The following is a 15,446-nucleotide window of genomic DNA, read 5'->3' on the forward strand; positions in this document are numbered from 1 at the left end:
CTAGCAATGGATCCCAACCACAAATCTCGTTTCCCGTGTTTTGCGGTAGCTCAGGAGGTCTGTGGCTGGCCCCCCCCCCCCATGGCTCCCTTGGAAACTCAACAGCAGCTGTGGGGAGCCACTCCTTTGATCTGGGAAGCAGCAGGGGGTGTTTTGGCTTCTCACCCCCAGTTTCCTCAATCAAAGACTCCCCACCAACCCAGCAGCCTGCCTTGCGTGACATTTCCCCTCCCCATGGAAGCTGGCCGGGAGGCCCCTGGGTCTCTCAACCATGGGGGGGGGGGTTCCCCTTGGCTCCCCCCACTGGCGAAGGCAGAGGTCAGTCCATGTTGCCTGAGGCAGTGCGGTGGCATCTTGGCACAGAGGACGAATGTTCAGACATGAATGGATGAACAATTTGCCCAGTTTTGCTAATGAGAAAAGGGAAAAGGAGTTTCATACTCATAAAATTGCAGAGCTAGAACTCCCATCCTGGGGCTCCCTTCCCTATTATCCAAGTAACTACACCAGGATCTCTAATTCCACCCCCAGTCCCTGGGGGGGGGGGGTGGAGAAGCAGGCGGAGGCGTCCATGGGGGGCATACGCAGACCTGAGTCCACTCTCTGGTCCCCTTCCACTCGTCCCTCGGGTGCTTGGGTGGGCTGAAACCCACCAACTCTGCGCTGCAGGAAAGCACTCTGCAGGTGCTCAGAGGCCCCTACTTCCAGATCTCCCCGCACCACTCTTGGCAAGCACTCTGAACCTGGCACTCAGCTGGGCCTTTGGGCTGCTGAACTTCCAAGGGCCAGGCTGGGGTGAGTGGGCAGGACTTTGGGCCCGGGGGTCCTTACCTGGAGCCTGGCTGATGCCGCCCTCCCATTCTGGAGACCCAGGAGGAGACAGCAGCCAAATTGCCCTGTTTTGGCAGGATATGGCGGCAGAGCTAATTTTCTTATCTACTATCGTATCTGGTTTCTAATTCTTATTTAATGAGTTCCCCTGAAAATAAGAAAATCATTGGAACAATTTTCTTAAGTGTGAAAGATTAGGCTGCAACTGGCATTAAAGCGGCTAATTACCTTCATTCTTCCACATGCCTGACAGTCGCCTGCTCCTTGGCTGGGGGCCCGGAAGACTCCTGGGTGGGGCTGGGACCCGCCCCCCCACCAGGGCACTGGGAATCTCGGGGGCCAAAGGAGTTGCCTTCTGTGGGGTCCCCGCTTCCACCCCTCAGCAAATGTCTAGCTCAGCCATGAGTGGTCCAAGGAGCCGGAGGTTCCCCAGAAGATCCAGCCTGCTGCGGTTCCATCCAGGTTGGACTGCTGCATTGTGTTGTACATGGGACGGCCCTTGAAGACTGATCAGAAACTTCAGTTGGTCCAGAATGAGGCAGGAGGGGCATGGCTGGGCCCTTGCCCATGGAGTCACCTTTTGGGTGGTTCTTGGGTGCCTGCTGGGCTGGTGGTCAGTTTGTTTCTGGGTCCAGTTCAGAATCTTGGTCATCATCTGACTTGGATGGTCTCCTCCCCACCCCTTGCATCCCAGTAACCTTTTCCCCTGACCTTTGACCACTGAGATAACGGGAGGTGTAAGTTTTACTCCGCATAGGCCCATTGAAATCAACTTATTCAACTCAGTCATTATTTCAGTGGGTCCCTCTGGAGTAACTCTGAGCTGAATACACCCTGCTCTCTTCCTTGAAATCTGTTCCAACTGCTTTTAACATTCTGTTTTTCAACTGTTGGCGCTTGAGCCACATCATTGTGGTAAGAGAGATCATGATTTTGCAGAGGCAGTGATGGCCACCAACCTTGATGACTTTAAAAGAAGGAGAGGCAAATTCATGGAGGAGGATCAAGAGATCTGTGGCTCTTGGCCAGGATGGGTCCCCCCCCCCCCCGTTGGAGGCACAAGTGGTTTTGAATACCATTAGCTGGAAGCCCCAGGAGAAGGTGCTTGTGGGTTTCCCTTGTGAGAACAGGAGGCTGGACTGGATGGGCCACTGGCCTGAGCTTACAGGCTCCTCTCATATTCTCCGTCTCCCGCCTGTGGATGAGGAAGAGGGAGCCTGTCTTGCTGGCCATGCCCAGGTGAGGAGGCACATTTTCCTGCCTGCCTGGCACCCGCCTGACCCTCTCTGTGGCTGCTCCAGCAACCGCCAGGACCAGAGCTGACCCGGAAAGGGTTCTCTGACTTCCTGGGCAGCCTGTGCTCTGGTTCCCTTGGGGGGTGGCACTTGCCCCTCCTGGCTCCTGCTGGGGAAGAATCAGAGGATCATACGATCTGTGGAGTTGGAAGAGGTCCCCAGGGCCATGGAGTCCAAGTCCCTGCAATGCAGGAATCTCGACCCAAGCATCCATGACGCCTCCTCCCTGCTCCCCCCAGACATTTCCCCTCCAACGCCTCCACCTGCCTGCCTCCTGCTCCTGCTCCTGCCTTGTGCCCACAGAGCTGCCTTGCTGCAAGTCAACAATTAAGATTCCACTGCCAGGAGAGCAACATACTGCAAGTTTGCTGCATGCAAAATGAACCCTGGAAATGATGCAGATGTGTGGTGACTTGATGGAAATGTGAATTGCGTTAGGTTGGGGCCGGAAGGCGTTGGAGCCATGAGGGAAGCGCTGGTTGTGAGAGGCCCCATGCCATGCTCGTGGGGGGTGGGGAAGAGGGCAGGCACTGGGGCTGGAGCCGGGGCTGGCCACTGGGGCTGCTGTGCCCACAGCATAGAGGGCTTGGGGGGGTGATTCCTCCTGGGAGTTTGACTTGAGAGCCAACAAGCCCCTGGCCTGGAAGTCAGGGGAGGCTGGAGGGCATTTTTGCCAAAGTGTGGGGGGCGGCAGTGGCTGCCCCTCCCTCCTTTCCTCCATCGGCAGCTGGCTGGTCTCTGCCTCTCCTTCACCTGACCCCCTGGCAATGGGGTGGGAGAGGCCAGTGGGGTTTCAAAGAATGGGGGTGCATGGGGGGGATTAGTGGCCTAGAAGAGGCAGAACACCCCCCACCCCAATAGTGCTAGCATGTCAAATCCTCTGGCTGCTTGATGCTGAGGGAGAGAGAGACCTGGGGGGGGGGGGACGGGGACGGATGCTTAGCAGCTGGACCTGTCCAGCTGTGGCTGCTCCTGAGCCAAAGTCCTGATGCTTCTCCTCTCCTCTCTCACCCCAGAAGGCCAGTTAAGAATACAAGGAGAGCCTGGCTGCTGGATCAGGCCCAAGGGGGCCCATCTAGTCCAGCACTCAGTTCCCACAAGGGCCAACCAGATGTCACTGGCAAATCCACAAGCAGGATCCGAGCGCCAGAGCCACGCTCTCCTCCTGGGGTTTCCAGCTTCTGAGATTCAGGAGCCTGGCTGCCTCCAGCCGTGGAGACAGAGCAGAGCCACCCTGACTGGGAGCCACTGACAGCCCTCTCTCCTCCTCCTCCTCCTCCATCATGGATTTGCCTGGTGCTCTTGGAAGGCCATCCCAGTTGGCAGCTCTCCCTGTCTCCAGCTGCTCTGCTGGGTCCTCCTGGTGGGCTTCTTCCCAGGGGAGGTGCTGGGGGGCTACTGGGAGGACAGGATGCTGGGCCCGGCAGGCCCCCGGTGGTCTGATCCAGGTGGCTCTCCTCACCAGCCGCCACCTCTGCAGTTTGCAGGTTCTGGGGCGTCTTCTGACAAAGACGCAGGACACGCTGGAAGGCAGGACCAGCTAGTTAACATTTTACTCCCCCCCCCCATCCATCACCTGCCATTAAAAGTGGCATTTGCCTTCATTGCTCCACCCATCGCCCACCCTGGCACGTGACCCTGAGAAGGTTGTCCAGAGGGGATGGGGCCCTTGGGCTGAAGATGTTCCCCCTCCCCTGAGAAGGATGACTCTGGGTCCCTCCCACACCCCAGGGGCTTCTCCTGGGCGCTGCGCTTTGATCTGGGGATTGCAGCTCACAGGGGGGGGGGGTGACTACGGTTCCCAGGAGTCTTCGGAGGAGGAAGCCACAGGATTTGAGCGTTCTCTGCCACACGGGGCAGCCGTGACCTTGACCTCTGACCTTGAAGCCTGGGCGATGCACTGCGGAGCTGGGGACGCTTGCCCACCCCTTGCCTGGCTTGAGCTCCTCGCTGCTCCCCCCCCTGCAGGAATCTGGGGGCATGCAGAGGTGAGGAACTGCAGGCACCCAAGCTGTGAACACGGGTCCATTTTCTATTTAACCAGGCCATATTGGACGATAAATAATTCATCTTTCTGCCAAACATTTGATTAAAAGAAGCCAATTCCTTTTGCGCTTGTCAAGGGGCACGAAATCCATTTCGTGTTTTAATCTGTCCTTTTCATTCTCTGAATATTTTAGCTTCCTCTTGGACAGCCTTTGTCCCCCTTTCCTGCCTGCCTTCCAAGCCGGGGCTGCTTTGGGCTTCCCTCTGGCTTGCATTGAGGGCTGGAGCTTCTGCTCTCGGTGGCTCACGAGAAGCCCAGTCCATGGCCCCCTCCCTGCAGAATGGCGAGTGCAGCGGATTTACCTGCACTAGGCGCTGCAACAAGGAGGGGAGGGGAAAGGTGGGGGCCACATTTTGGCTTCGCACAGGGAGCTGCTGAAATTTTGAAGCCACTGGGGGGAGCATAGGAACCTAGGCAGAGCCTGCAGGATGAGGCCAAGGGTCGGACATCCATGTCTCACAGAAGCCTGCAAGTGGAATTTGAGCCCCAGAGCAGTTCTGGCCGGAGGCAGCGATGCTTCTGAACGCCAGCTGCTGGGAACCCCAGGAGGGCAGGAAGTGCTCTTGCGCCCCGGTCCTCTGGTGGGTGTCCCATGGGGGCGTCTGGTTGGCGACTGTCAGAAGAGGATGCTGGACTGGACAGGCCACTGGCCTGCTCTGGACGCAAGTCTTCGCTTTGTATGGCCAGCTCCTTCCTGCACACAAAACACACCTTCCAGCACCTGTGGAGCAAGCTTCTTTTCTGCCGCTTTGGACTCCTGCATTGCGGATGGTCCTTCGGGTCCCTTCCAACTCCACAATTCCATGACTGTACGATTATTCAATGGATTCAATTTGCAATGGAGGAGATTCCGACTCCACCTCAGGAAGGGCTTTCTGAGGGCCAGAGCTCTTCAGCCGGGGAATGGGCTCCATCGCAAGGTGGTGGACTCTCCCCTCTTGAAGGCTTCAAAGCAGAGGCTGGGGGGCCACTTGTGGCTCCTGTGGTGCAGGGACCCCTTTCAGTTCTAGGATTCTCTCTTTGTGGTTCGCAGGCCCCTTCCTGGCAGGCCAGGGCGGGTGTGGCCTGGGGAGAGTTTTGAGGGCCAGACCGAGAGGCCAGGGGGTGTGTGTGTGCCTGCATTTGCCCCCCCCCATCCAGAGGTGCCCCCTTTGCCCTGTCCCCCCTCCTTCCTGGAAAGTTTCTCCCACTTGGTAGGACAAAGAGGTACAGGTGCCTCTTCTCTCTCCTCTGCCTCCTGCCCAAGTTTACGTCTTTAAAGGCCAATTAAAGCATTGTATCCGTGTAGCTGAAGCATGAAAATTCCCTATTTGGAGAAGAATTATTGCCGAGCGAGACGGTTCTGGCTCTAAAAGCTCTTTTCCCCCCAGGGAGACACCGAGATTTTCTTTTGCAATTAAAAATTTCTTTGAAACTCGGACCAAAGAAGATCTGAAAAAGAAATATTGTGAGTTGGAAATACGTTCCCCAAACAGTGGCTGTGTGAGAGTTTTAACAAACACCCCCTGCTTCTTCTCCCCCTGTGAGCAGGAGGGGTCTCCTCCCCAGCTGCGGGGGGGGGGGCACCCTCCTCCCCTGCTTCCTTACTTGGGGGCCATCAAAGCCCCGATAATTAACTTACTTCGCATTAAGGCAGCTTGCCTGGCAAGGAGGGAGGGCGGACGGACTCTGGCTCCGCATCTTTCAGCAAGGAGAAGCCGTGGGACCAGGTGGGGGGGGGGGGTCCTTGGAAGGCGGCTTTATCCCACCTCTTGGTCTGTTCCAACCCAGCTGAGGAGAAAAGCTTTGGAGGAGGAGGAGGAGGCCCCCTGCCGAGAAAATAATTCCAAGGAGCCGGAGAAAGGAAGCTGGAGATTTACTTCAAGGACAGGAGAGATTACACTTTTAATAAGTACAATGGGCTTTTTGGGTCCCTTTTATTATTAAAACTGCAGTTTCCATGCGATTAGCGGAGGGGTCTTTGTTCTGTGCTGCTTCCGCCTGGTCCCTGGACAAAGACTTTTGGGAGGAGGCAGTAATAAGGGAGGGGGGTCGGGGAGGAGTGAGCCCCTCTGCCTCCCCTCTCCGGCTGGCAAGTCATTTCAGAGGGTTGGACTTGCTGAATCCTAGAGCTGAGAGGGACCCCCGAGGGTCATCCAGTCCACCCCCTGCAATGCAGGGATCTCAGCTCAAGCATCCAAGACAGATGGCCACCCAACCTCTGCTTCAAAGCCTCCAAGGAAGGAGAGCCTACAAGCTCCCAAAGGAGAGCATTCTTGGGGTCAGAAAGGTCTTCCTGAGGTTTCGTCAGAATTTCCTTTCTCGTCCCTTGAGACCATTGGTTTGGGTCCTCCCTTCTGGAGCAGTAGAAAACAAGGGTGCTCCATCCTCTCTGCGGCAGCCCTTGAGATGTTTGAATGTGGCTCCCCTGTCGCCTCTCAGTCTCCTCTTTCCCACCTCCCTCAACCGTTCCTCATCAGGCGTGGATTCCCGGCCAGGTCTCCCTCTTCTGCACCCTTTCCAGGCTCTCTTCTGAGCTGTTTCAGAGGCAGGCCTGGGTCCACCTCACGGAAACATCCCTTTGCCCGCTGCCTCCTAGGCAGGAGTCCAGGCTTAGCTCCCCACATCTATAGTTGGGGGTGTTACTTGGGGGGGGGGTGGCTTGCCCAGCAAGATTGGGCAGTAGACGAGCAGTTTCTTACCTGCTCTGGAGTGGGTGGGCAGGGAATGTGCCAGGTTGCATTTCGAAGGAGGATTTTAAGCAGAGGCTGGATGGCACCTGTCAGGGGTCCTTGAGCTGCAATTCCTGCAATCCAGGGGGCTGGACTGGATGACCCTGGGGGTCCCTTCCAACTGCTATTCTATGAAGGAGCTAATTTTCACCACCTGGTCCTTGCCAGAGGTTTCGCCAGCTCCTTTCAGTTTGGCCGCTTCAGTAGCTGCTGCTCCGAGGATCTGGGTTCAAGGCCCCTTTCCTCCGCTGGCCTTCCTGCTCCCCGGGGGTGTTTGTGATGTTTATAGCATTTGTGGCTCCGTCTCCTCGCAAGAGGCAGGGGAGAAATTGAATTGCCCCCCCAGCGGAAGCGTCCGCCTTGCTGCCTGCGCAGGTGCTTTGAGGTGGCAAGTGATAATAAAGTTTCCCAAGGACCTTGCCTTGGTAACGGCGCCGGCGCCTGCCTAGCCGATCCCGGGAAATGAATTCCGGCCTGCGTGTCCTGTCCCCCCCCCCCCCGCCCTCCCCGAGGAAGGGGAGAGTTAAGTGGAATTGAATCTTGTTTAAGGAGAGGAGACACAGTTACATGGCACTGCAATTTGCTGCGCTGTTGACAATCTGAGAGAGGAATTTGCCGCTGGAATAATGCAGGCTCCTTGGCCCATCGCGGCGAGATCTGTCGGCGGCCGGCCTCTCTGCGCCGGGCTGCCTCCCCGAGATGAGATGCCAGGCAGGTGGTCTTGCTGAGGCATTCAGTGGGATAGAGTGCTGTGATCCCGCACTAATGGACTGGAGGAAAACAGAGTCCGGGGGAAGCCACACTTCTTCCGCAGGGGCCGGAGAAACATCGAGAGCGGCAGGCAGGGTCCCTCCTGAGGTCTCGGCTGGCAAATCCAGGAGGGTGAGGGGGTGGGGGCTAGCGAGAGCTACTGGCCGCAATGATGGCTCTGCTCTGGAGGCAGCCCTGCTTCTGAATTCCAGCTGCAGGAAATTGCAGGGGGGAGAGTTTCTCTTGCGCTCAGGTCCGCTTGCAGGTTTCCCATAATGGGTGTCGGGTGGGCCTCATCCAGCAACCTCCTTTCATGTTCCTAGGGAAACCTCAGGAGGAGAGAGGGCTCCTGTGCTCAGATCTTGTGTTTGGGCTTCCCTTTGAGGCATCTGGTTGGCCCCTGTGAGAAGAGGATGCTGAGCTAGGTGGGCCCCTGGCCTGATCCAGCAGGCTCTTCTCGTGTTCTTGTGGGGAGTGTGGGGTTGGCAGAGGCCGAGGGAGTCTCATGGGCCCCTCAGTGCCACCCTGGAGGAGCTGCAGGGACAGGGGAGAGGCTGTGTTGGCATTCCTTGCCCGCAGCCTCCCCAGGTGCACAAAGGTGGCCCAATGCCACCCTGGAGGAGCTGCAGGGACAGGGGAGAGGCTGTGTTGGCATTCCTTGCCCGCAGCCTCCCCAGGTGCCCAAAGGTCATTGGTGTTCTCTCTCTGTGCGTGAGTGTCTAGGGGCCTCCGTGGCTGCCCCCTATCCTGCCGGGCCCTGCCAGCGCAGGCTTCCCAGCATCCCTCTGGCGTGCCCCCCCCGTCCCGCGCGCCAGATGAGCAGGTGGTGTCTCCCCTCCGATTGCCGGCCGCTGCATTTGTGAAATGAAATAAATATTGACACGGACGGGATGCTATTCAATTTGTCCTGATCACTGGGCTGCGGTGAGTTCTGACAGGGCAGAGTGTAAAACATAAGCTCAGGATGTAATTTCTACTGTCAACATGATGTACAGTACAGCTCTGCCAAACACACACTGACGAGAGCAGAGCGGGGGGAGGCGGGAGGGAGGGAGGGGGGAGCACGTGTTGCGGGGGGGGGGCTGGCGCTGTGGAGTGCATGGAGTCCCTCCCTCTCACCTGCCGAGCCCAGGAGTGCTTTGGCTGCCAGCTGCTGGGCAGGGGCCTGGATGCGGAGACCCTCTGCCCTCTTTGGAGTGGGGTGGGGGGTGCGAGGAGAGAGGGGGAGCAGCCCACCCCCACCCCGCTGGCAGGGTCACTTGACGGAGGAGATGGCTGAGCACAAAAGGCAGCCGGGAGGAGGGGGAAAGGATTCTGGAGGCAGGTTGGCGTTCCCACAGCAACCGTTGCCTGGCCCTCCACGTGTGGGTGGGGGACACGGCGGGAGGGAGCCGGTTGTTGTGATGATGGGTGTTTGTGCGCCTGCCTTATCCGTGGAGAGAGGGGGCTGCCCGCCTGCCCGCCCGCCTCCTAGCTCCATGGGGCACTTGCCTCGACGCCTTGGACTGAGCCCCCCCGCACGTTGGGGGGCAGAGCCCTCTGTGGCTGGCACCCTGCTCCTTCCCATGGGGGGGGGTGCAGAGAACAGGGTGCGCTGGGCCAGGAGTCTCTGCCGCCCTTGGAGAAGGGTGCCCCCTTGCCTGCTCTGCCTGGCTAGGTTTTGGGGCTGCCTCTCTCTCTCCCCCCCCCCCAGGTTCCCTTGGCACTTGGGGAGGGGGATGTGTTGGGAGGAGGAGAGCAACAGGCTGCTGAGAGAGGGGGGGGGGCCGCCAGAGCGGCCCACGTAATCCTGGCCACGGAGAGCGCCAGCCGGTGAGAGTGGGCTGCCGATGAGAGACACAGATTAGATTTATTCAATTTATGCATCCCTCTACACAAAAGGAGTCCCCAAGCTGAGAGAGAAAGCAGTGGGCAACGCACAATAGAAATTCCTTGGAACAAACAAACAAAAATCCTTCTCCGCCAAACTGGCCCAAGTCACGGGTGTCGGGGGGGGGGGAGAGTGGGGGCCTGGGAAGGAGAGGGAGCCGTGGGAACTCACCTGCCAGGGAAGCAGAACCCCCTGCGAGTCACTCGGCTGGCTTATTTTCTTACCTTCCTGCCTTTGCCCCCCTTCCGTCTCAGAGCCCAAGGTGGCATTCCCAGGGGTGTCAACCAGATGCCCACTGGGCACCAATCACACCTGCAGAGCCCTCTAGCTTTGGCACGTGGCCTCCTGGGCAACCAACCCCTTGGGTCTCTCTCTTCCTCCAAGTCCCGGGGGGGTGTGGGGGGGTGGAGGAGGGGGAGAAGCCAGCCGAGCTCTTGCTGACCTGAGCTGGGCAAGGGGTGGGTGGTTCCAAGGACAGGTGAGTCCTCATCCCGCCGTTCTCTCCAGATCTCAAGTCTACATTTGGGAAGATTGTGATATTTGCAGATTGCTTCCCAGCTCCCACAGGCATTGACCTCTGCCAACCTTCCTCTGCTGCTTTTCAGCCCCAGCTCAGCAACCACCAGCGCTTGTTGGGTGGCGCTGCCCGCCAGTGCCCAGCACCCGCCCTCTTCTTTTGTTCCCCAGGTCAGCCACCTGGTGCCCACAGCACTTTGACCAAGGTCTGCATTCTGGCACCACAGTTCTCACCAGTGCATTCCTTGGGTTAAAAATAAATAAACCTTGATACAAAAAAAATGTAACACTGCTTAAGAATACAGAGTAAAAACAGGAAGACGGGAGCCAGTCTGACCCCTCTTGTGGGAGGGAGAGATCGGTAACTGGGGCTCTGCCACCAAGAAGCGCCCCCCATCTCATCCCCCCATCTTCCGGATGATGGGCAGGTTCCTGGGAATGAGGTTGTCCTTCCTAGATCTCAGCCTTAAAGCATTTAGGGCTTTATAGCCCGACTGCACGGGCTGCTGATGAGCCATCGCGCCCAATTCAAAGTCTTGGTTTTGACTTGTGAAACCTCAAGGACTGCCTCTCTATACAAATAGACCTGGATCCTGCTGTCATCCTCTGAGGACCTTCTTTGTGTTCCTCCTCCCTGTGAAGTCTGGAGGGTGGCAACACAAGAATGGCCTTTTTTGTGGTGGCTCCTCCATGTGGAACGCTCTTCCCAGGGAGGTTCATTACATATCTTGAGGCACCAGGCAAAAATGTTCCTCTTCTCCCAGACCTTTGGCTAATTGAACAATCTTTGGCCCTTAAAACTGTATGGTGTTGTGGGGTGTTTTTTTTGGGGGGGGGGGTTGTTTTTGTAGCTATGTTATCTATTTTTGTGCTTTGATATAATAAACTGCCTGGTGTTGGACTTATCCTTGCAGAAGCCATGCTGGTTTTTCTTCAGCAAAGCTTGTTCTTCCATAGGCTTGGCAATTATGTGTTTAGTCAATCTTTCCGCCTGTTTTCCTAGAATAGAAGTCAAAGTTAACCAGCCAAAAATTTCCTGGATTGCTTTTCTAAAAATGTATTTCTTGTGGACTCTGCCTGTGACTTTGGCTAGGCTGCTGATGCTGCCGTTCAGAGTCCACTGCCTTTCTCTGCAGCCTCACTTTCCTCCCTCCTCAGCTAGGGTGTGCTTTCTGGCAGGGAGGTGTGTGGGTGGTCCTGGGCGAGCGGCCCTGGCACTTTGTGCCTGCCACCTGCCCTCTGCAAGAGAGCAAGAGTGCCAGCCCAGGCAGGCAGCTGCAGAGGCCTCTTGGGGAAGCTGCTGCTGCTGTCAGGTCCACTGAGTCGCACTCCTGGGCTGGAACAAAGGGGCTTCCAAGCAGCCCCCTTGAGGGGATGGGGGGGGGGGCAGAAGCTTTCTGCAGTCCCTTAGGGTTTTTTTTTTAAGGGATTTTGTTGTTGAAATCAAGGTTTAATTTTGGAGTTGTTAGTTTTGCAGTTATTGATATTATTTTATTGGATCTATATTTAGGTCTTATTATGATGACATAAATGGGGATTATTTTGTTCGGATATGTTTTTATTGAGTTCTTATGACTCCTTTTGTTGTAGTTTTGTAGTAATGGGACTCATAGAACCATAGAATCATAGAGTTGGAAGAGACCACAAGGGCCATGGAGTCCAACCCCCTGCCAAGCAGGAAACACCATCAGAGCACTCCTGACATATGGTTGTCAAGCCTCTGCTTAAAGACCTCCAAAGAAGGAGACTCCACCACACTCCTTGGCAGCAAATCATTTCGTGTCGTGAGCCGCCTTCAGTATGGTTTTAACTGAGGAAAGGGGGCATGCAGATAAATGAGGATGGCAGTGGTGCTAAGCTGCGCCACGGGGAGGTGGTGGTGCTGGCACTGCCCCGGGGGCCATGGAAGCCCTGCTCTGCCCTTGTAAGGACTCGGCTGTGGCAGCAGCTTCACTTGGGAACTCCCTGCCTGTTGACAACGCATTCAAGCAGCCGCCTTTCTTGTTCTCTTTGGGGCCAGATGAAAACGTTCTTGTTTCAAAAGCAGATGTGAACTTGAACCTCTTCTAACTGCTGTGTGTTTAATTAAAACATGGCTGCAAAATTTGCTGAGTTTCTTCTTTTATCTTTTTTGTAAACCTCTTCAAGGTTTTGTTTTGTTTCCAAAAAAACCAGGTGGTGCGTAAATTTTATGAAATAAAATAAATGAATTGCTCTGTGTGTGTGTGTGTGTGTCACTGTGTGTTCCTCTCTCGCCTCTCGCAACTGACAAGTCCCCATAAAGGCTGCCCAGACCCATTATGGAGGGAATATTTCGTGTGCTGTGGGGTGTGCCGCTGGTGGCGTGAGAGAGTTGCCCATGTGTGGGGCTGCTGGGAGCACTGGGCTGCCTCAGGGGTAGCAGTGTCTGGGGAGAGGAGAATTCCCTGGTTTTATTTTATTTTTAAGAAGTGAGGCTGCGGCCTGCTTCCCTGCAGGGATGCAAAGGATAACGGGCAGGCAGGCAGGATTCTTTCCAGAGCCTTGCGCAATTTCCTCATGTTGTCCTGCCCCACGGCCAACCTGTGGGTCGCCCTCTGGCTACTGGTGGGTCTTACAGGCATCCTGTTGAAATGGCACGATGGCCCTCAATCCTGGCATGGTGTGGGGGGTCTCCTTTGTCCATTCCCCCGGAGAGTCTCCCGAGGGACTTCTGTGGCCATCAGACCACAACTGACAGCCGGACAGCTGGACGTTTGTGGACTTGGCTTCAGTTGGGCATGCAACTGAAACCTTGCGGCCTGACGGGTCCCTGCAGGGCCCCCACTTCTGGGACTGCAGGTCACGGTTTCACTTATTCACCCGCCTGGCAATCTGAGGAGGGGGTTGTGCCTTCAGAGGGTCTCAGGAGTCATTGCAGGACTGGTGGCTCCCATACCTGGCAGGGGTGTGTGTGTGTCTGTGGGCGAAACTGAGGCAGGCAGGGGCACAATCCTGCTTGCCAGGAGAACCCGCATCCATCAGCTCCTCTCCTCACCTGGGGGGAGCTGCCCTGGAGGGGAGGGGGAAGGGCAGAGTCGCCCCCACGAGCCCCTCACTCACCACCTCTTTTTCTCTCTCCCAGGTCCCTGGGGATGGATGCCAACCTCGCCTGCCAGCCTCTTTGACCCGGCAGAGGACAGAGGGCATCGCCAGCGGCTGCTGCTTGGGATGGGCCCCAATGGCAGAATCTGGAGCCACGACGCCTTGGCGGAAACGGGACCTACCAGATCCTTCGTCCTGATCCGCTGCGCACCAGCCACCACCTGACCAGCCAGGTGCTCCCAGCGAGTTGGGCGCCCGAGGACCGTTTTGGAAACTGAGCTGCTGGGGGCCACCAGCCCCCCTGGGTGCTCAAGAAGCAGGCAGCTGGTTCTCGCGCTAGACTCACCTAGGGCGAGCGGAGCGGCGCCTGTGTGCACACAGACTTCAAGAGGAGCAGGATTTGGCCAGCCTCAGAGGGTCCCTTCTGCACCAGGAGAGCCCCCTTGTGTGGGTGCTGCGCCCAGCATGGGGCAGGCCTCATCCTGACATTGTCCTGATGCCTGACTCTCCTGGCCCTGGACAGCTGATCCTGCCAGGAGGGAGGGGGGCTGCCGGGACTGGGGCAGGCATGTGATCCTCGCCCGCTGCCTTCCCGAGGATGCCGAGACTGCTGCCCCCCACGGACGGCTGACCCACAGCCTGTGGCTGCCCCCTCCCTCTGCAGAGGATGCCCACCTCCTGCCTCTTAGCTGCCAGGGCTCTGTGGTGATGGCTTCCCGAGACTCCTTCTGGATCCGACCGCTGCTGCTGCTGCTGCTGCTTCTGTGGGGCCTGGGCTGCTGCCCTGCGGGGGTCGTGTCCATGCACATGGAGCCTGGGGGCTCCGGCCCAGAAGAGTCCGGGGATGGGGGGCTGCCGGGCAGCGGGCGCGTGAAGAGAGGCTGGGTCTGGAACCAGTTCTTCGTGGTGGAAGAGTACACCGGCACGGAACCACTGTACGTGGGGAAGGTAAAGGCAGCTGGGTCGTGGGGGGCGGGGGGCAGGGGCCGCCTGCTCGGGAAAGAGGGAGGGGCTGCTTAGAATCAGAAATGGGAGAGTGGGAAGGGACCACCAAGGGTCCTCTAGTCCACCCCCTGCAAGGCAGGGATCTCAACTAGAAGGTCCCCGACAGATGGCTCTCCGGCCTCTGCTTAAAAGTCCCCAAGGAAGGAGAGTCCACCCCCCCCCGGGAGGTGGATCCACTGTCAAACAGCCGAAGCCCCATGGGCAGCATGAAACCCTTCTAAGGCTGCCTCTCCCTCCTCCTGCCGTGGGTCCTCTGAGCTGACCTGGAAAGTGGGCTGGGACATGCCTGAGCATTGAGTTTGGATCGGTGCCTCCGCGCCTCGCCTCCCCCGGCAGGACGCTCTCTCCTGCCCCCCCCCCACGCTGCTGATGCCGCCATTCCAGTTAATTCACGGCTCCCCTGGGGAGCGACTCGAAGCATCAGGCCTTGGCGAATTCCAGAGGTAGCCTAGCAACAGCCTCCTTTCCAAAATGAACTCTGGGAACCTAAAACTAACCCATTTTACAGCCCCTTTGCACGCTGCTTGCCACAGCGGCTGCCAGCGCCAAGGAAACGGCAGGCTGGCTGTACAGAGAAGCGGCTTCTCCCTCGGAGGGAGCGCCTGGGCCCTGGTGCCTCCTGGCCCTGTGGGCATCGCCGCCGGGCACTGCCCCTCACCCCCTGCCCCTTGGCACGGCGTCTCTGCCAGCCCCGCCTCCTGCGCCTCTGCCCTGGCTCTCCCTGCACCTCCTGCCCGCTTGCCCGCCCGCCCCTCGCCCAGGCGCGCCAGTCAGGACCAATAACATTTTCATAAAATCTGGGTACTTGAGCTAATCCTTTTTCTGAAGTGTAATTTCCCCCGAGGCCCCTGTCAGTTTGATGTGGATTTCCGTGGTTTTTTTTAAATAATAAAAAATAGAATTATGGGGTCAGCATGAGTTACAAACTTGTGCCTGTGGACAGATCTATTTTAGATAGAGGAGGGGATTAAAGGGGAAAAAACAGATTTAATTAAGTTGCTAATATTTAAAGGAAATTGATGAACTTGGGCTTTATGAGTTGGAGCAAACACCAGAAGCGCCTTCATTAAGGGCAAGTTCTTATTTGATTTCCTTTCTTCCACCGTCCCAGAGTCGTTTTTTATTTGTGTATCTGTGCTTTCTGTTTAATCGTTTTAATAAGGAAAATGCACCTCTGCTCACATTTAATTTTGATTTAATTAGTAGGAGGTAATTAATGGCCTCGTAAAATCCCAGATTTCTGGCCCTTTAGGGCAAGGAAACAATTTCCCTTTTTAACAGACGGAGGAGATGAAAGGCTTTTGTCTGTTTTCCAAAACCCTCTTCAAGCCCCTTTCCCGGGGCTGGCGGCTGGATTT

The 15,446-nt window shown here is 57.0% G+C and overlaps 1 protein-coding gene across 5 annotated transcripts in view; it reads left to right on the top strand.

Annotated features, from left to right (window-relative positions):
* Positions 1 to 15,446, top strand: part of CDH22 (cadherin 22) — a 95,585-nt gene that overhangs the window by 15,569 nt on the left and 64,570 nt on the right. For 4 of the 5 annotated variants that reach the window (XM_083447343.1, XM_083447340.1, XM_083447342.1 and 1 more), the window contains exon 2: positions 13,124 to 14,031. In XM_083447343.1, the coding sequence (XP_083303469.1) occupies positions 13,792 to 14,031 (240 nt within the window). In that variant the 5' untranslated portion in view covers positions 13,124 to 13,791. Of the gene's footprint in view, positions 1 to 13,123; positions 14,032 to 15,446 lie in introns of those variants that run through there. The other variant, XM_083447346.1, reaches the window with a different exon arrangement.

This window comes from Podarcis tiliguerta (genome assembly GCF_965153285.1).
Source record: "Podarcis tiliguerta genome assembly, chromosome: 6".
In the NCBI taxonomy this organism is placed as follows: domain Eukaryota; kingdom Metazoa; phylum Chordata; class Lepidosauria; order Squamata; family Lacertidae; genus Podarcis; species Podarcis tiliguerta.